This window comes from Pelobates fuscus, chromosome 1 (genome assembly GCF_036172605.1).
Source record: "Pelobates fuscus isolate aPelFus1 chromosome 1, aPelFus1.pri, whole genome shotgun sequence".
Taxonomy (NCBI): domain Eukaryota; kingdom Metazoa; phylum Chordata; class Amphibia; order Anura; family Pelobatidae; genus Pelobates; species Pelobates fuscus.
The window spans coordinates 22,907,602-22,929,420 of record NC_086317.1 but is presented as its reverse complement, the minus strand read 5'-3'; the positions used below and the strand labels follow the sequence as shown (position 1 = coordinate 22,929,420).

At 41.6% G+C, this 21,819-nt stretch overlaps 1 protein-coding gene across 1 annotated transcript in view; it reads right to left on the bottom strand.

Annotated features, from left to right (window-relative positions):
* Positions 1 to 20,880, bottom strand: part of ILDR1 (immunoglobulin like domain containing receptor 1) — a 42,789-nt gene extending 21,909 nt beyond the window's left edge. Inside the window, exon 1 of the mRNA XM_063446633.1 lies at positions 20,640 to 20,880. Within this exon, the coding sequence (XP_063302703.1) occupies positions 20,640 to 20,682 (43 nt within the window). The 5' untranslated portion in view covers positions 20,683 to 20,880. The remainder of the gene's footprint in view (positions 1 to 20,639) is intronic.
* Positions 20,881 to 21,819: the final 939 nt, after the last annotated feature.

Sequence of the window (21,819 nt, the reverse complement as noted above, 5' to 3'; positions counted from 1 at the left end):
TTAACACTATAGGGTCAGGAATACATGTTTGTGTTCCTGACCCTATAGTGATCCTTTAAAATCAGTTAACCTCTCACACAGATGTACTGGGACATACAGTAAACGAGCAGCAATTGCCACGTTCTGCCAACAATAATTGCCATTGAGAAGCACTGAAACCAAAGAGAAAGACGTATTTCCACTTTTAATTAGAGTTTTTGTTTTCATGTTCAAACCTTTATAGTTTTTGCACAGAAAATAAACGATTACAGAAAGCTGCACCATAAGCTTTTCGCCTTATCTAAGCTCCATCATACCAAAAAGACTAACAGCACTGAATGAGTGCTGTCAGGACCGGTGCTAGGATTTTTAGTTACACAGGCGAAGATGCATTTTGGTGCCCCCAACCCTCGTTTAAAATAAGGTTCATACAAACACAGAAATAATCATACAGAGACATACAGACACATACATGCAGGCATATAGACATACATACAGAGGCATACCGTCATACAGACACATACATACATACATAGACATACAGAAACATACATACAGAGACATCCAGGCATACAGACACATACATACATACAGGCATACAAAGACATAAACGCATACAGAGACATACCGTCATACAGACACATACATATATACAGGTATACAGAGACATACAGGCATACAGACACATACGTACAAGGACATACAGGCATACAGACACATACATTTGTACATACAGAGACATACACGCATACAGAAACATACATACAAAGCCATACAGGCATACAGAGGCCTACATACATACATACATACAGAGACATACACACATACAGAGACATACACAATTACATACTTACATCAGTTCAATCTTGTCCCCTGGATGCATGCCGTCTGGCTCCTTGGAGTCCTGTCCTGCAGCCCAGCCCCATCACAGGGCGCCAGCCGCGCTGTGTGGTACACAGGGAGCAGGGATATGATGTCATTCATATCCTCGCCCCCTCCACACAGCCTGCGGCAGACACCAGGGTAGGTGCAGTGGCGTGCAGATGCACACACAATTAAAGGACCACTACAGACACCCAGATCACATCAGCTCAATGAAGTGGTCTGGGTGTCAGTTCCCTCTAGTTTTAACCCTGCAGCTGAAAACATAGCAGTTTCAGAGAAACTGCTATGTTTCACCGAGGGTTAATCCAGCGTCTAGTGGATGTCTCACTGACAGCCGCTAGAGGAGCTTCCGCTATTCTAAAACACTGAACGTCCATAGGAAAGCATTGAGTAATGCTTTCCTATGGGCGGTTTGAATGCGTGCGCGGCAAGAGCATTCGGAGCTGAGAGGCGGAGGGATCCCCAGCGCCAAGGAAGTCCGGCGCTAGAGAAAGGTAAGTGCTGAAGACACACACACACACTCTCACGAACAGATGCATACACACCAGCTAACAGACACACACATTTACTGACAGACACACTCAGCGACAGACATACATACACACTCACTGACAAACACACACTCACTAACAGACATCAAACAGACTCACTAATACACACACAGTAACACACTCACTGACACACACTAGCAGACACACACACACTAGCAGACACACACACACTAGCAGACACACACACTGACACTCACTAGCAGACACACACACACACTAGCAGACACACACACACTAACACGTTTTTTTTTTTTTAATTTAATCCCCCAGCCTCCTTACCTTTTTGGAGTGCTGAAGGGATTCCCTGGGGTCCAGTGGTGCTGCTGGGCTCCTTGGCTGGCTCCCTGGCTGGCTGGCGGGCGGGCGGGCGAGGGAGCACTCTCCCATGTGTGCTTCCTCTTCAGCTCCCTCGCGCACCGCGTAGGGATGCCGGCACCGGAAGATGACGTCATTTTCCGGCTCCGGTATCAGTATGCGGCGCGCGAGGGAGCTGAAGAGGAAGCACACATGGGAGAGTGCTCCCTCGCACACCCGCAGAACCGGGCGCTCGGCCACGCTACAATAGGTCATCGGTTGGAGGGGAGCGCAGTGCGCTTCCCTCCTTCCGGTCAGCCTTATTTTGCGCCCCCAGGGCCGGTGCGCCCTAAGGTGGTCGCCTGGGCCGCCTTATGGTAGCGCCGGCCCTGAGTGCTGTTAATTTACATACTGTGTGCAGACAGTCAGACAAACTATAAACATGTAGTGATATCGTTACTACATGTCTCCCTGGGTGTCCTCTCCTTCTAATACAAATTGCTTTGTAGTGCAGATCATTCAGTACTGTCACAGCTGAGCGGTGTACATACATTTAACAAGGAGGTCTTTTTCTGAAGTAAGGGGGTGTGGCTAAAAGAGGCAGGCTTATTGTGCAATATTCTGTCAAAAACAACAACTTTATTTGTGAGGCAAAAACTAAATCTGTACAGCTGCCTTGAATATACCTTAAATATCTGGTAAAGATCGTTATAGAGAAAAGCAACTGAACAAAATGATACTTCTACCAGTTTAGGCAGAGGCAACAACACAGTCGTCAAGTGTCCCAACTTCCTCACAACGAATAGCCTGCAACCGGTCCCAAATATAAAAAAAAAAAAAAAAATTGTCCACTGGACACATGCCTAGTTTCTTTACAATAGAAGAATCAGGCAGTTTCCTTTTCTGCTATTAACAATTTGATTTTTTTTCATATCTTCGCAGTAACACCACTCAGTGGGTCAGCTTCACGCAATCTCCTTAGAACTGTTGAATTGATGTTGTAGCATTGCACATAGAGTTGCATTCGGCAGAGCTTGCGTCTCATAGGAGGTTAGTTGCCCGTTTCGCAGACTTGTGACTCAAATTAACTTGTTTATTGGTTCTGGGATCACACTTGGTCTGTCTGATGTTCTTCAATCCTTTGAGCGCGTTTCATCAATGTAACAGTAGTTACAGAAAAGTTCTCGAAATATTTCTTATACTTTAACTTTCATTTCAGAAAGTAATTGCAGACATTATTATCTTGCTATTTTCTGTTCCCTTACATTCAGAAACCTTTGGATTTTACCCATTAAGAATATAGTGACTAATGGTTAATTAGGAATCAAGCTGAGTAACCAAGAGAACATCGAACAAGCCATGTTATACTTAGACCGGCTTTTCAAACCCTGTGCTACCCACATATCAGAATCTTATTTGACTTAATCTTAGCTGGAAGTTGAGAGATAAGCCTGGCCGCAGCATTCATTTTCAGGATTTTCTGGAGAAAATTGCAGCTGGAAACAAGAAACACACAATTAACCCCTTAAGGACCAAACTTTTGGAATAAAAGGGAATCATGACATGTCACACATGTCATGTGTCCTTAAGGGGTTAAGCGCCTTTGTCACTTCTTAAATATGACTGTCACTCATAAATTGGACAGAGAACCAGAACAATCTCTAATTCTTTACCTAATAAAAATAAAGGTGAGGAAATATTTGGTTATGTTGTATCGCTTCGTAGAAGATTACGTTTTTGTCATGTTTTCAGTATGTGAATAGAAAAAAAAAAAAAAAAAGAAAAAAAATTATAAAGATTCATTCATGAAATACCAAAACAGATTGAACTGGAAAACAAACTGAAAAGTTAATTTGGATCAATTTTTTGGTTGAATGTATCAACTTTGTGTTATCCAGAAATTATTTTTGGTTTGACTCAGTATTCTTTCTGCAGCTGTGTGGTATCGCCATGAGAATGAGATTTGCCCCAACCTTTTATCCCATTGGGAACATTAACATATACATTTGGGCGAAGCTTGCGGGGCAACCTTGTCCTATGGCGGCGCTACATCGATGATGTGTTAATTATATGGGAGGGAACCACAAAAAGCCGGAGAATTTTATTTCTGTTATAGATAAGACTCAAATTAATTTTCTAGATATAACCTTATATGTAAACAAAAAATTCACTACAAAGTAAAAAACAACTTTCTTCAAAAGTACTGACTGTAATACGGCAATAAACCGAAACGGTCTACATTATCCACCTTGGCTCACAAATATACCCAAGATCCAAATGACACGTATAAAAAGAAATTGTTCAGATACAAAAGTATTTCATGAACAGGTCTCTATCATTAAGGAACGATATCTGTAAACAGGATATGATTCAGAAAAAAATTAATTGGGATGAAATATATGTAGACTCATAAGATAGGAAATCTCTATTATCCAAAAATAAAACTAGTTTAAAGAATGAAGAAAATAAAATTAAAAAAAATTAAATATGCCTTTATAACAAAATGTAATTCTCAAGCAAAAACGATAGAAAACATCTTAAAAAGGCATTATTGAAAAAAGACTAAATACTAGGCAAGGTTGTTCCAGATAAACCGATAGTTATCTACAAAAAAAGCTGATAACTTGAAAAATCAACTCAGAGTCTTTTAAAGAGAGAAAAAAACAAAAAATTCCCAGATTGTTTGATTTAAAAGGTTACTTTAGTTGTGGGAAATGTTCCACATGTAAGCATCAAAAAAAGGAAAATGTATAGCTTTAAAAGGCACATACACCAAAAAAAGAATACATTGTAAGAAAATGTATACAATGCTCTACCACCTTTGCATCTATTTATTACAATGTAGATGTGGAGCCACATGAAAACTCCATACTAGATTGGCAGAGCATTTTTACAACGTAAAAAAATAACAAAACTGAACATAGTGTTCCCAAGCACTGCAACACCGGTCCTTTTTTCACACGGGATTCCTTTTTAGCTATCGGAATTGATGTAGCAGAAAAAAACACTGGAGGGGGAGAGATAGACGAACAGCACTGAATAACAAAATAAGACAAATGGATCTACAATCTAAGAACGTTAAAACATGGTTTGAATCAAGACTTTGACTTAGTAGGGCTAGTTTAATTTCAGTTTCTGTAGTCCATCTCCGTCCCATATTTTCATTTTCTCTTTCTTTTTCTCCACTCTGGGTTATATCTGTCTACCTTTTATATTCTATATTAAATTGGATATATATGCATCTGATATCACATACTAACACATTAAGTGTATTACATGTGTTTAGTGCTTTGTGAAGTCTTGTTTATTTTGACTTTTATGTACAAAGCTTTCCATCAGCACTAGCACAGTTTACTCAGGCGAAACGCGTTGGATTTACAGCACAGAGGCTCTGTTTTTTTGTCTTGAAACTCCATTCATTGTATTACTCTATCCTGGTCTCATCTACACCACCCATATCTGCTGTTTGCTGAGATATGCTGGCTTATCGTTAGCCTGTAAATTCAATCTAATAAATTACGTCATTTTAATATTTACCATCTGAACGATCTCTTTCTTTCTGTTTCTTGTCACAGGCTGGAACATACTTTGCCAGAAGAGGAATTTATCTCCATACATTCTGATGGGCTTGAAACTATCTAAATTCTTGTGAGTGCAATTTATATTTAGCGGGTGAAGTGTTTCCTTACAATATTCATCAAGTTCATTCTTTTCATACATATCTGGACTAATACCAAGGTGGGAACATTTTCCTATTTTGGGGGGATATCTACCATTCTTATATAAACTCCACCTATATTTTGGTTGTTTATTTGCTTCCTGTTGGTGTATAGAGGACACACTGTTTTAGGTGGGCGTTCTATGTTGTGTATATATAGTGATTATATACTTTTGTGATTTATACTGGTCTGTTTTAAGCAACTTTTTCTAATTCACTTACAAATTGGACATTACTAAATAAAAAAAACCCTGTGTTATTCTGGAAAAAAACAACACTTTTTTTCTACGTGATTAAAATCGTGCTGTGGAGTTGGAACCCAATTTTTGGGTTACGGAGTTTGGAGCAAGTCAGTAAAAATATACTGACTGACTAAATGTACCGTATGTATACAGGAGTGAACGTCAATCCTCCCAAATTATAGGTGTAATAAAGGGTTAGGCCGATATTTGCTGAATAAAATGATCCCAAAAACAATGAGCGACTTTTCGGCGTTGGGTAGGACTGCGGGCACGTACGCTTGTGATTTGGGCTTAGGTTTGACAAGCCAACAATTAGCCCTGTTTCATATAAAATTATAAATTTTGTTTTACTCGCTGTACCCGGTTACTGATAGCTGCGTTTATTACTTTATTCTATGATTAAGAAGATGGTCAGAGTTAACTGTAAACAAACATAACATTAGCATGTAGTTTACTATTTTTGCAGATAGGTGGCGCACGCTTGTCTCTCCAGCCAGTCAGCAGTGTTTACATACGAATGATACAATCAGGGGTGTATTTGCCGCGAGGCAAACAAGGCATTTGCCTTGGGCGGCATTTTCCAGGGGGCGGCAAAAAAAGCCGCCCCCAAACGCCCAGGGCAAATGCCTTGTTAGCCTTGCGGCTAACAGACATCCTGGGCTGGTGGCTGCTGGGCTGGTTGCTGGGCGGGCGGGCGGGCGGCTGGCGAGGGAGCACTTCCTCTGAGCTGTCTGCTCAGCTCCCTCGCGCGCCGCAGAGTGAGGCTGGGAGCCGGAATATGACGTCATATTCCGGCTCCGCCTCCCAGCCTCACTCTGCGGCGCGCGAGGGAGCTGAGCAGACAGCTCAGAGGAAGTGCTCCCTCGCCAGCCGCCCGCCCAGCAACCAGCCCAGCAGCCCGACCGGCAGCCCCACTAGACCCCAGGGAGAGGGAGAACCCCCCCAGCATTCCCAAAGGTAAGGAGGCTGGGGGGGTAAATAAAAAAAAAAAAAAATGAGTTAATGTGAGTGAGTGTGTCTGTTAGTGTGTGTGTGTGTGTGTGTCTGTTAGTGTGTGTGTGTGTGTGTGTCTGTTAGTGTGTGTGTGTGTGTGTGTGTGTGTGTCTGTTAGTGTGTGTGAGTGTGTCTGACTGTGTGTGTCTGTTAGTGTGTGTGTGTGTGTGTGTCTGTTAGTGTGTGTGAGTGTGTCTGACTGTGTGTGTGTGAGTGTGTCTGTTAGTGAGTGTGAGAGTGTGTGTGAGTGTGTCTGACTGTGTGTGTCTGTTAGTGTGTGTGAGTGTGTCTGTTAGTGAGTGTGAGAGTGTGTGTGAGTGTGTCTGACTGTGTGTGTCTGTTAGTGTGTGTGAGTGTGTCTGTTAGTGTGTGTGAGTGTGTGTTAGTGTGTGTGTGTCTGTTTGTCTGTTAGAGTGTGTGTGTGTGTGAGAGTGTGTCTGTTAGAGTGTGTGTGTGTCTGACTGTGTGTGTCTGTTAGTGTGTGTATGTCAGTGTGTGTATGTCAGTGAGTGTGTGAGTGTGTCTGTTAGCAGCTAACAGACACACTCACACACTCACACACAGACACACTCACACACAGACACACTCACACACAGACACACTCATACACTCACACACACACACACTGACAGATACGCATCCATTAGCTAACAGTTAGCTAATGGATGCGTATCTGTCAGTGTGTGTGTATTTAGAAGGCGGGGGAAGGGTTGGGTGGGGGTGGCGGGGGGGGGGGGGGTGAGGGGGGCGCCTGAGTTTTGTCCTGCCTAGGGCAGCACAAAACCAGGATACACCCCTGGATACAATACAGCAAACGGTAATGTCCGCTGCTAGTTCTTCCAAAATTTGTGTATCAAAAATAAATAAGGAAATCTTAACATTCTCAATGGAGTTTTAGACACTCCAGAAATTCTATATCTTTAGAAAAGAAGTGATATAGAGGTACGAGAAGGGTGAAAGCACTGCGTGTATCAATATAGCATCATCAACCTCTGTGTTTTGGGGGAAATGTTTACGCTTACAATGTCCGGACCCTATTGTCAGGGTACCTGAAGTCTCTACCTCCGAGAGAGGTAGAGACTTAGACGTCCATCCGTCTGGACGGGCTGTTTCCTCTGTTCCTCGCGGTCCATCCGGTCACGTAAACGCCGGCCGCGAGGGACTCACTTCCTTTTCTAGCATGACGTCCGGAAACCGACGTCATGACGCCAACCCGGAATGACCTGTCACTCAATCCTTCAGAGACTAATCAGGACTCGTCGGAGGCGTGTTTACCCTTCCGAGCCAGGGTATTTAAACTTGCTTCTCCCATTTGCTCATTGCCCTGTCGTGGTTCTAGTCTGCCTAGTCACACAGTGCTCTTGTATTTCTGTTATCCCTTTGGTTCTGACCCGGCTTGTTTGACTTACTCTGTTTATCTCTGTTACCCTTGACCCGGCTTGTTCCTCGCTTACCTGTCTTCTCGTTCCCTCGACCTCGGCTTGTCTTTGACTATTCTCTATATTCTCCGTACGTTAGTCCGGCCATTCTAAGGTCCGGTATACGTATCCTGTACCTGTTTGTACTCTGCGTGTTGGATCCCTGTCCCGATCCTGACACCTATAGTGCTAAACCCACCATTTAGGTGGCTTGACTCCCCTTAGAAGAGGTTAAAACTCGCCTTATTTTCAGCACCGCGAGGGTCCGTTGACGCTGACCCACCCCCCTTGGTGACATCAGAATTGCCGATTTTTTGCCAATCCAATGCTTTCCCATGGGATTGGATTGGCTAAAAATCGTCAATAAGACGTGGCCATTTTGACCAATCAGCACCTCATCATAGAGATACATTGAATCAATGCATCTCTGAGGAAAATTCAGCGACTCCATGCAGAGAGTTGTGCAGCCCTGAGCCAGGAAGCACCTCCAGTAGCCATGAAAATGCCTGCATATACTGATATACTCACCAGACCAACTACATTAAGCTGTGACTATAGTGTCCCTTTAAAAGAAACCACAGGTTTCATCTACATATGTTGGTGCTTTATAAATGCCAGTAATAAATAAATAATACTTTGATACCCCTGTTGCAATAAACCATAGTGCTTGTCCACTATATATCAAAGTGAAAGAGTTAAAGGGACACTATAGTCACCAGAACAACTACAGCTTATTGCATTTGTTCTGGTGAGTAGAATCATTACCTTCAGGCTTTTTGCTGTAAACACAGTCCTTTCAGAGAAAAAGCAGTGTTTACATTACAGCCTAGTGATAACTTCACTGGCCACTCCTCAGATGGCTGTTAGAGATCCTTCCTGGGTCATGGCTGCCTAAAATGCATCCAAACATTCAGTGTCTCCTCACTCTGCATGCAGACACTGAACTTTCCTCATAGAGATTCATTGATTCAATTCATCTCTATGAGGAGATGCTGATTGGCCAGGGCTGTGTTTGATTCATGCTGGCTCTGCCTCTTTGTCAGTCTGAGCCAATCCTATGGGGAAGCACTGTGATTGGATCAGGCTACCACCTCTGATGATGTCAGCACACTGCATGCTGTTTGCCTCAGAAAAACAAGCAGAGTTACAGCTTCAGGCGTGAATACAGTAAGATTTTGCTATATTTATGGAGGCATGAGGGGCCCAGGGGGGCTAGATGGTAGTTTTAACACTATAGGGTCAGGAATACATGTTTGTGTTCCTGACCCTATACTGATCCTTTAAGCTAAAAATAAAAATAAAAAAATCAACATTTAAAAAAATCCTCCAGTAAGAGGGGTTAAACTCCGTGTATGCATAGTTTCAAATCAAAACGCTGCACATACAGACACCATGACCACTTCAAACTGTTGAAGTGGTCATGGTAATTGGAGTAACTTTTCCGCATTCAAATCCAACTTTTGCCACTTGGTTTTCATTCACAGCCATTTTCAAAAAATCTCAACCACTGTACATCAATTTTATATTGTATGGCGAACAAGAGGTGATTGATAGCAAAGCCGGCTGTGTGAGTCACAGCCAGGGGAGGTGTGGCTAGGGCTGCATAAACATAACACACAAGTCATTTAACTCCTAAATGGCAAACAATTGAGCAGTGAGACTGCAGGGGCATGATCTATGCACCAAAACCGCTTCATTAAGCTAAAGTTATTTTGGTGACTTTAGTAGCCCTTTAAAAAAATTAAAATAACCTGGCACCCAGACCACTTCATTAAGCTGAAGTGGTCTGGGTGCCTAGAGTGGTCCTTTAAGCAGCATTCTGCAAGCACATGATTAAGCAGCCGGAGATAGACCAGTTGCATGCTCCACTCGAATCTATGTTTTACTAAAAATGTGCAAAGTCTCCGCTACGCCAAAGCTTGTTTTCGATTTAACTAACAATTAGCAAAGTCTTAGCCATGACAAATGATTTGCAGTTAGATATATGTACCTAGCTTGTTCGCCATTGTATAAATCTACGTGAATCAACCCATAATATAAAAATGTGCAAGTACCAACATCAACAGGTACACATGTATTAGCTGAATGTTGTCACTAGCGTTATACTACACTACCTGTACTATCTATATTGCCTCTAACCTAACTCACGCATGAACCAAACCTGTTTGCATGATATACTTACATTTCAACTGATGCTTTAACGTTAAATTGAGCTTGATAAAATATAAAAATTGTGCCAGTTAATCGTATACCCCGCATGTTAAGCGTGGGAATCTCCTGAGGATTGCTTTTGGGGCACCTCAAGCTTACCTGTCTTATTTACGTGCACTACAAAAATAAAGAATAAAAAAAAAAATTAGAATATATATATATATATATATTACTCATTAAAGGGACAATAACTAAGATAAAGTGTGTCTTGGACGAGTGAAGCATATTAAAATGTTTAACTGACTATTGATTGGATAGAGGACTATAAAGAAGAATTCACATAAAACTGTTCATTTACATATCTATCCCACATCGTGCTCCTCCTCTGATATCAGAAGTTCAGTGACCGGACTGACCGAGGAGAATCTCAGTGAACTTTATGCCTTTAAGAGAGCCCTGATCACATGCTGACACCATTAAAAAAAAAAAAAAAAAAAAAAAAGGAGGTACAACTGTTTTGTGGGTAACAATACCGCACACCAGAATGGACACCGTCCTCCTGAGAGGCGGCAATTCTGAACACAAAGACTGTAAACCCTCAATGCTGAACAATGCAAATGTATTGTGTACTTGACCCAATCCCCATTCCCTTTGTATTTCTGTATTCCCTCCCCCCCCCCCTTATTCAACTTTGCAAAAATAAAAACTGTCAAAAAAAAGGAGGTACAAGCCACAATATTTAGTTTCAAACAGAAACACCATAGAGAACCCCAATATGCATTCAGTCATGGAAAAGATATTTCATACTTCCAGTGCAGACTGTTCGTTTACTGTATGTAACAGTCATATCTGTAATAACGTACTAAGTTGCTGTGTATCCCGCTATACACCCCGGCTAACAGAGTCCCTGTCATACAAGGAAAGTAAATATGCCTACCGCGCGGTGTTACTTCTAATCGCAGGCAAACAGTTACTAAATAATGTTTTATTTAATGGCGATAACACATTGCTGATAACAGAACAAAGAAACCGATATCTGCAGTTGGAGTAAGATTGTAAATGAAAGATTTACATAAGAATGTATTCATAATTTAAAGAAAAGGATTTTAAAATGTAACATATTATGTTTGTTTGTTTTTCGACAAGAACCTTTTCTAAAACCCAAGGCAATCATCCATGCCAAAAAACAATATTAAAAATACCACTTAAGTCACCCAGATCTGTTCATCTCAATGTGGTGGTCTGGGTGCAGCGGTCCTGTTAGTTTAACCCATTAAGGTAGAACATTGACGTTTTACATAAAGAGGGTTTAACACGCCTATAGTGGCTGTTAAACTGACAGCAACTGGAGGTACAGAAAAAGGATATGCTTACTATATAATACACTATGAGAACACACCCCTAAAAAAGTGTACCTGGAGGTACTTCCACGGCACTTACTGAGAAACTGCGGAAACCCCCATAAGAAAGCATTAATTTAATGTTTTCTTAAATGAATAATCACCCAGACCTCTTTAGCTCACTGAAGTGGTCTGGGTGCAATGTCCCTCAGGTTTTAACCCTTCGGATTTAAACATAACAGTTTCAGTGAAAATTTGCATCCAGCGTGCAGAGCGTCCATGAGAAATGCTTTCCTATAGACAGTTTGAATGCACGAGCGGCACTTGCCGCGCATGCGCATTCCGCTCCACTCGGGAGCTGACGTCAGCGGGGGAGGAGAGGTCACCAGTGCCGAGGGAGCCCGGCGCTGGATTAAGGTAAGTGGCTGAAGGGGTCTTAACCCCTTCAGCACCACGGGAGGGGGACCCTGAGGGTGAGGGTCCCCCAAGGAAGACAGTGTCAGGAAAACGGGTTTGTTTTCCTGACACTATAGTGATCCTTTAATGCATTAAGTCCGCAGTGCCCCTCTACAAGGTGCATTATATTGAACCATGGTTCCTCCTCCATTACACTGCAGGGGGAGGAGAAGTAAGCAGCAGAGGGAGTCTTGGCGCTGGAAAAAAGTAAGAAAAAAAAACCCCAAAAAAACCAAAAGCAGTGAATTGGTCCTAGCAACGTTTTATACCTGAAAAGGGCTGGACAAAAAAAAAAAAAAAAAATGAAAACATTTTTAAGACTACTTTCAGGTTGAAACGTCGCCCGGTCCATCCCTTGATGACGGATTAAAGTTAAATTAAAATTACTTTGGAGTTGTTGTTTATCTTATTACTTTTCTTGGATTATTAGGCGAGAGTTAGTGTTAGAGTTTTATTTAAGTGCTTGGGAGGTGGGGGGGGGGGGTTTACTGTGAAGCACTGTGTCCCGTTGCTGCCTGAGATTATTCAGAGTTACAGTCTAGGGAAGCAGCTCTCAACTCAGGAGAGTAACTCCCACTAATTTCAGGCAACACTAGGTTACATCCATTCCGGTTCTGCCAGGAAATAGCTCCCGAGTATTGCACGGAGGTGAACACTGCAGTATTATTCACAGGTCATCACAGGTAATAATTACATAGATGAGGTCACCATCCATGCTGTATAGCGTTCTACTACATGATCCAGCTGGTAAAACCACATAATAAGCATTTTATCATCCAGGGTCTCCTGAATTCTGAGATTACGCTGTAGCTTATATTAGAGAACGATAATTCTATTAATATTACAGTATTTCTTTTAAAATTATTTACAGAATTAAGAGACAGGACCGCTCTCATCCATGGAACCACAGGGCGAGTGAACCAGGACCAGCACATCCAAAGAGAGGCTCCAGGCACTCGCTACTTTGAAATTTAACGCAGCTTTATTGGACCATCTCATACACAGCACCGTTTCGGTCTTTGTCAAGCTAACACCACATAGAATAATACACCTTCATAAAAGTGTCCAATAGTAGTAACAAGCCTTTTGAAATCTACTTCACCTCCCACCATTCCAGCCTTGATCACCAGGTTGAACATCTTCGTTTAATGTCCTGCCGCACTTGCACGTACTACACTAGGGTCACAAAGTCCGTGCTGAGAACGCAGTAACAGCACTCTATACGTGGTCCACCCTGAGTTGGGTCTGCCATTGGGGCAATGAGCATAGCGTGCATTCACACCAAGCTGGCGTGCATTATTCTTGGGGAGAACAAACCACTTTGAGCGGCAAATTATGTAGTTCACTTCACTGGCACTGCCCATTTGACCCAGCCAAGTGGTGTTCCACTTTTTGGAATACCAATGTTTGGAGAGGTGGGGGCTGAAGGGCAGCACCTGCTGTGCTGGGCGTGTAACTCCCACTATCTCAAACACGGTAGCAGAGTCCTTGGACCCCCACACGGCAGTGTCTTTGTCATGCAGTACACTATTTGGAAACCTGAGGTAGCTGTTGATATAACAGGCAGATCATGTTATAGAGAGAGAGACAGATAGAATGGAGGGCATAAAAATCATTAACATGAATCCATATTCTTCTAAATGATTCACCATTGGAGAAATATTTTGACTTAGCGGTCTCATTTACTGCAAATCCTAAATCTGATATTAATCTATCTAGAAAAAAAGGAAAGAGGGGGGAAAAAACAACACATTATCTAATGCTTTATATTCTCCCCATGTTTCTGCAACAAATCAATGAATTCATTCAAGGTGGCATCAATGAAAACATCTCCTAAAGAAATGAAATAAACAATGTATCTTTATGATAAATGACATATTCAGTGAAGTTATTAAAGTAAACTGATCACTTTAATTCAACGGGTATAGTACAGTTTACTGTAAGGCCATAAGTACAGCTTGCAGGGAAGTTAATAAGTTATACAATCAGACAGTGGGACAGTCGCAGGGCAGTTAATAAGTTATACAATCAGACAGTGGGACAGTCGCAGGGCAGTTAATAAGTTATACAATCAGACAGCAGACAGTCGCAGGGCAGTTAATAAGTTATACAATCAGACAGCAGACAGTCGCAGGGCAGTTAATAAGTTATACAATCAGACAGCAGACAGTCGCAGGGCAGTTAATAAGTTATACAATCAGACAGCAGACAGTCGCAGGGCAGTTAGTAGGTTATACAATCAGACAGCAGACAGTCGCAGGGCAGTTAATAAGTTATACAATCAGACAGCAAACAGTCACAGGGCAGTTAATAAGTTATACAATCAGACAGCAGACAGTCACAGGGCAGTTAGTAGCTTATACAATAAGACAGCAGACAGTCGCAGAGCAGTTAGTAGGCTATACAATCAGACAGCAGACAGTCGCAGGGCAGTTAATAAGTTATACAATCAGACAGCGGGACTGTCGCAGGGCAGTTAATAAGTTATACAATCAGACAGCGGGACTGTCACAGGGCAGTTAATAAGTTATAAAATCAGACAGCGGGACAGTCGCAGAGCAGTTAGTAGGTTATACAATCAGACAGCAGACAGTCGCAGGGCAGTTAGTAGGTTATACAATCAGACAGCAGACAGTCGCAGGGCAGTTAATAAGTTATACAATCAGACAGCGGGACAGTCGCAGGGCAGTTAATAAGTTATACAATCAGACAGTCGCAGGGCAGTTAGTAGGTTATACAATCAGACAGCAGACAGTCGCAGGGCAGTTAATAAGTTATACAATCAGACAGCAGACAGTCGCAGGGCAGTTAATAAGTTATACAATCAGACAGCGGGACTGTCGCAGGGCAGTTAATAAGTTATAAAATTAGACAGCTGTCACATGCAGTGTGAGGGTTTGTGACATCATTCTTGCGAGTCAGAAGAGGAAGTTCATGATCAGGTAACGTTTAAAAGCAGACAATACTAAATAGCAATATTTCTGGTCAATATGTCGAGTCAGGTTCCATGGAATGGTTGATGACAGACAAAGGGCCATTAACAGGTTTAGCTTCAGTCGATGTTTTGTTAGTTGGCTATCGCTGATCACTAAGCTATCGCCATACAATGAAATATTCAGAAGAGCAAAACACTTCTTTTAAAAATGGCAGAATTTAGGTCGGGATACGTCCATACCATTTTAGAACAATTTTATAAATACGAACGATAAAAATTAATTTATCACCTTAATAAATTTCCCCCAAAGAGGTTTGCAAATCCCTGCAGGTAAAGGTGACAATGTGCAGGAGACTGGAATGGGGATCCTCCCTGCAGCCTAAAACAAAGTCACATATTAAGCTATAGTGCTCCTTTAAAACATATTGGAGGATATTTACCAAAAATTCTATAAAATCATTTTGATCCTATTTATTGAAGTGTTCTAAATGCAATCGAAAAAGGGACAGTTTTCATCATAATAAATTCCGCTAGTTTAGGCAAAAACTCCCATTTCAGTAGACCATGACATTTAAAATGGTGGGGGGGGGGGGGGGTATGTGAGAGCTATAACACAAGATTGCCTTGCGAGATCTATGAGAGAGCTACGACTGAGTTACCACTCTGGGTACAGGCACTCGGTTACACTGGGGATGTAACTATGCTGAAGTGGTGATTCTGGCTGGAGTAATCTTTAAAGTTCTAGGCACTATGACCACTTCAGTGATTTGATGCCTGGAATTTGTATGTACAAAGTTTAACCCCTCTACTGTCAGGTGTAAATCAATTTGGAGCTCTCCTGCTCTTCCCTCGCCAACCCAGAGCATGCGCACGCACTCTGAGCAAGTGAATCGGTCCAATCAGAGGCTTCTCTATGAGAAACCTGTGAATGGACAGCGCAACATTAGGAGGGGCTCGAAAACCAGCACAGTGAGCATCGTGCGGCGCTGGTTTTCAGATAAGTTTTAAAGATTTCTTTTGCATTTAAACAGGGGGTAGGGGGGGGGCCTGAAAGTAATGCCCGAAATGAACTATTAACAAGGGTTACACTAACAAAAGTTTCTAAAACATGTAAACTTTTCTGAATAAATTGTTCACTATTCCCAATTTAGTGAATAAAGCCCAACATATGTCTTGGTTCCTGTGTGTCTGGAAATCTAGAAATTACAATGACACTCCATGGCACCAGCTAAACCAGAAATACAGAGGGAGAGAGGGAGGATCTGGAATAAAGCAGTTCAACAGGTCTTTCTATTCTAATAACAGAGATTAGGGCCTCCTAGCACAGGCTGTGTGCAACGACTGAACCACATGGGGTTTTACTATACTGCTAATATCGGCTGTAGGTAACGGCCTGAAACAGTGCTGCGGTTTGTCATTACAGAGATACTTTCAAGGTCATTCATTTAACTCTGAGTATTCATAAATAAAATCTCAATGGAAAAACGGAGGCAAAAATAGGTGATCTGGAAAAAGTCGACAAGTCCACACCGGCGCTATATTCACAATGTATATTTCTGTTTTGCTTAGATTGCATGTTTTTGGGGGACTGTTTTTGGAGGTTTAGAGAATAACCCTGTCTAAATTCATTTTAATTATTATTTAAGTACAATGGTGCCACCATATTGCATTGCAATGTACAATAGAAAATGGTGGATTATAAAATAAAAACAAAAGTATAACAAACACGAGGCAACAAGTCAAACGACATTACAATCAACACGTTATAATTTCCAGATTTGTCTCTGAATTGGCGTTAGGGGAGGTATTGTTTCTAAATTCAAAGGAATGTATATATTTATATCGCCCGACGCCCAGGACATGCAGCACCGGTAGCCGGGCAGGTAGTTTCTAAAATTATTTACACTAGCCGCGGGCAAGCAGAACTTGCCCCCACATTTACCAAAGGTACAGGCAATGCGAAGTATGCCTAACACTATAGAGACCCTTTTAAGTAGTGTTGGATGTACAAAAAAAATAAAAATAAATAATAACAATAATATATATATATATATATATATATATATACACACACACAAGATCCAGCGCATTCACCTGATAGGTGAGTGCGCTGGATCTTGTGTATTGTATAATTTGACCCCCAGCAGCACCCCCATTTATGCATGTTCAGGTGAGTGCAGCCAACCCTCTCCCCCCTCCCCCCTTGTTTCTCTCACACACACATATATACATATATATATATATATATATACATATATATATATATATATATATATATGTATAAACAGACCTTAACGCCTTAAAGACCAAATGGGGCACAATCATGCCATGGGTTCGCCCGCTATCCATTAGTCCCCTATAGGGACAGGTGGTTGAAATGACAAGCATTTTCGTTTGGGAAAACGTATCAAAGTGTCATGTTCTGAACAATGGTGCAAACTGCTAAAAGTGGGCCAATCACCATGGAAACCAGTTACATCTCTAGGCACATTCTACTGGTGACTCCTCAGCTTTTACATTTCTCACCACTGCTCAAAACACTGGAGGTCAAAGTGTTGCTGACTCCTGTTCAGCAGAATAGTGATCGCCAAGTGCTTAACATAAGGTATAAGGCCATTTCTTTACTGATCTGATACTGGTAATATTGGTCGAAAAGTATCAGAACACTTGGATTTTGAGATCATCTACATCATTAGGCTCATAGGCAAATTCAGAGGGAGAAATCACCTACTTTGGCCTGAATTGTAACATTTGGGTTTCAGTTTAACCCAATTCCCTGTTTAGTGGATAACCCCCTTCCGTCTAGTTCTTGGTATTGTGATAAATGCAGGTTATTTCACACCTCGGCTAACCCTTTCAACGCTGGTGTGGCCTGGCAGATCAGGATCCGACCCGTAGCAGTGTCTTCCCTCCGGCGGTTTAGTGATTTATAGGCAGTTTTATGTAGAACCTCTTATTAAATTCACACGTCATTAAAAATACACAGAAACCCAGTATCTTGCTCCCAAGAACGGAGAATGTCTGACCTACATTTTATGGAAACTTCCATGTGAATACATATACATAATTTGCCACCCACGTAATGTCCAGGTACTGTATCACTCATAGATCATAGATATAGCGATCATTCACTAAACTGTGAGTAATGCAGAATAGTCAATTATAGAATTTTTCAATTTACTGTTCATTATAACTCACTGCTTAACAATCCAGCAGATTACGCTTTGTAGCTTCAAACATAACTTCTCTAAAATGCACAATAGGCATTTTTCTTCTTTTTTTTTTGTCTTAACACATTTTACCCACCCTGCTCCTCCTTCCTATCCCATGGCTTTATTTTTCACAACTCAATATTTACAGTGGTGAGAAAAAGTAAAAAAAAGTTACAACAAGCTTTGTAGATCAAATATAGTCCCTGTTGCCATTTAGGCCAAAAAAGTTGATTTACAAAAAAATTCTCATGCAGTTCTGTTTTTACTTTGGCTAGTCTCGCCTTAAATTTTAAATTCAAAACTTTCTGTTTAAACTTCCTGTTCCCAACAATTACCCCTTTAGTAAATAGCCATGCATGAATTCTAGGACATCTGTCACTTCTTGTTAAAAGCAGTACGGTCACCCCACCTAAAAACTAATATTTCATAAATATAAAATCTTGTGCTGGAATCTTGTGCTGAAACTGTGCTGGAATTTCACGGAAAATTCTAACCGAGTCAATAGATATGCTGACTATATCTCTGTATTTTTCCTAAGTGGGACACCTCTAGAAACTTCTTGGCAGAGCTACCGCCGTCTAGAAGTGTCAATCTCCGCAGCCTTCATCAGTGACGGCTGCAGGGAACTGGCTTTATATAGAGAGGATCCCGCGGCATCCTCTAGAGACTGCAATGCTGTAGACTCGCGTATGCACAAGGAAAGTGCTGCCCTACAAGTAACAGTTAGCGAAGTTTAGGTACTTCCAAAATTCATCAATGATTGCGGACTTCATTTTCTACCTGCAGCATATGAATTCTACATACCATATCACTAGTCTCACGTGCTGCTTATCAATATCTATAGGTGATGTGTGTCAAGGAAGCCATTGTTGGGGACATTCGGTCGGGGGATTCCTAAATCTCCTGTTATTTTGACAAGTCAAAAGCTGAGCCTTTGGCCTGATTTTGGAATGTTATGTTTGGTGGAAATAAATAATAAATCTACAAAAGGTACGAGAAGAGCTCATCTCAGCCCTGGGTATTGTGGCATTTCAGTAGGGTCTTTGATAGTTTGCCACTAGTGATGAGAGCCACAAATAGTGCAGGCTTTCTCCAAATTCGAGAGGAAACAAAGGCAAAGAAAGATTTGTGTGTAGCTTTCAATGTTAGATAAAAGTTTAGGCCAACGTAGCTAAATTAGACCACCATCTCAAAGTCAATTCTATTTCCAGTTCGACTATTTTGGCCTGAAATGAGAAATTCACTTTAGTGAATTATTCTGCTTGAATTCCTGAGAATCAACACTTTTGTGAATAGTGAGAGGGTTCAAATAGTATAATAACACAAGGCATTATAGTTAATAGAGTTACAATAGCGATACTGTTGCCCTTTTAAAAGGAACATTGCGATCACCGTACCCAATTCAGCCCCCTGTAGTGGTTATGGTACCAGAGGTGCCTTGTCACCACCCCACAGTAAGATGTCCAATCATTTCAGTAACATACCTAGGTTTCACCAGGGGCCTATGTTGCATCCATCACATTCAGCTTTCCTCCAACAGGTGATGCCATTAAAACGTAGGACCGCACACACTGGCAAACAGTCAGCTGGGCACTCTCATCCAATCCTGATCCTGCATTCCTACCCCCAGCGGAAACCATTGGCAAGTCAAACACACTAACAATGGACTTACCATGGGACTGCACCACGGCATGCCTGGCACCATAACCACTACTTCTTGTGTTTACAGTTATAATGGACAACAGCCGCCATTATGCAAATTCTTTAGGGTGAAGTACTTAGCAAAGCTGTTCAAACTGATCTTTGGTCAGGATAAGAGCAGAGATACTTTACATTTGAAAGATACAATTAGTGTCATTGTTCACCATCACTGTCCTACAACCTTGACCTATCACCACCCTATATTACTACAACTGGGTTATTCTGTAATCAGAGAATTGTTAGAACCCAAAGTGTATTTTATATTTAGACCTAAATAGTCAAATTTGGAGAAAAAAAAAAAAGTTTTTTTTCAGTTTGGCCTAATATTCAACTGTACTTTGATACCACACTTTAGTGACCTTCCTATTTAAATCCCTGTTACAATCTCTAGAGCTTCTGCTTGGCCACCATGTATATAAAATACAAACATAAAACAAGCTAGAATTTGTAGGCAAGCCTTTGACACTCCATGTACAGGAGCCTAAATCTCCCATGATGGCATGGCATTCTAGAACGTCATGTATCCAGTGTTCCCTCCAGCTGCAGTCAGCGCTCAGTGTGTTACAATCCTCATACCTGAGAGCACATACACCTGTCTGCGTTTCACCTGCTAGAGGTGTGCTTGCGCATGCGCATTGCTCAGAGGAAGAGCTCACTCAAAAATATATATCCCATTTGCCCCTTCCCCCCACCGGGCTTAGAAAGGGGAGATACAGATCCCCTCCCTCTAACTGACATATAACAGTGGGTAAATAAACACTTACCTGTAAGCAGGCAGGTACACAGCACCAGCTGTAAAAAGATCATGGTGGACTGCTGGGGAGCTCCTTGCACCCTAGAGGGTAGCTCTCTCGACTTGTAGTCCCACCTGGAGTTTGTAGTTAGTAGTGTGGCTCCTTTACCTGGGAGGACCCCCCTAAACACTAATGATGATCCACTTAGTCACCTGCCACCCCCCACAGCATCAACAGCGCCTCAGTGAAACTTCACCACCATACAGAAACCTGCACCCTCCCCCCAGCAAGGGTGACAGTGCTTCTCACCCCTCCCAAATGGGCAGACACCTCCCTGCCATCTCCTCCCCCAATGGAATGCACTCAGTAACGATAAACAGTTACTAACTGGCTCCCTGTCTAGGTAACCACTGCCCCCTGCTAGCTCAGGAGACCATAACACCTGGGGGTGCCTGCTGTGTCCCCCCACTACCAGAGTATAGCAAGGCTCTGTGTAGCCATGGTCCCTCTTTACCCAAACAGCTGACCCCATCCCCCCTCCCACTCTGTCTCAAATAGAAATTTGTAAAACAAAGAGAGTGTTCTACTCTGGAATGAGGATTGAAAATTGTCTTTTATGTGGGACCATGGGAGTCTCACTGACTGGCAGATTTACAAACAAACATTGATATGAATGACTTGCAAACTGTCTAATTTCAAACTCGTTTAAAAGCTGTTATGACCCATAAAGGGATCATTTTTGAGTTATAGGATAGTTTATGAAGCTGGTGCAGTGATGAATCATTAGAGTAAACAACTAACATGAAGTTGTATAAACCAAATTATAAATTACACCTATTACAAGATGAAGTATTCCTTAGGGGGAGTCCAACTATCTTTAAAGTAGAGATCCTGGGCTTTGCTAGAGAGAGGTGTGTGTAAAAACAATTACATTTATTAAATTTTGGTCTCCTTAGTTTTATTCTCCGGTCATGTCATAAGAATACATTTTATATCAAGTTTGTGTGATTGTACTGGGCTTTTTTGTTTGTTTGTTTGTTTGTCTGTTTGTTTGTTTTTTCCTTTTCTGTTTAAAGTAACCCTACATCAACAAACACTCCACTGTCCAAATAAAATAAATAATTTAAAACCACCATTTAGTAGATATGCCCCTAATGAAAACACGCATGCATGTAGTTATGATTTTTTTTTTTTTTTAGGGTATATTTAG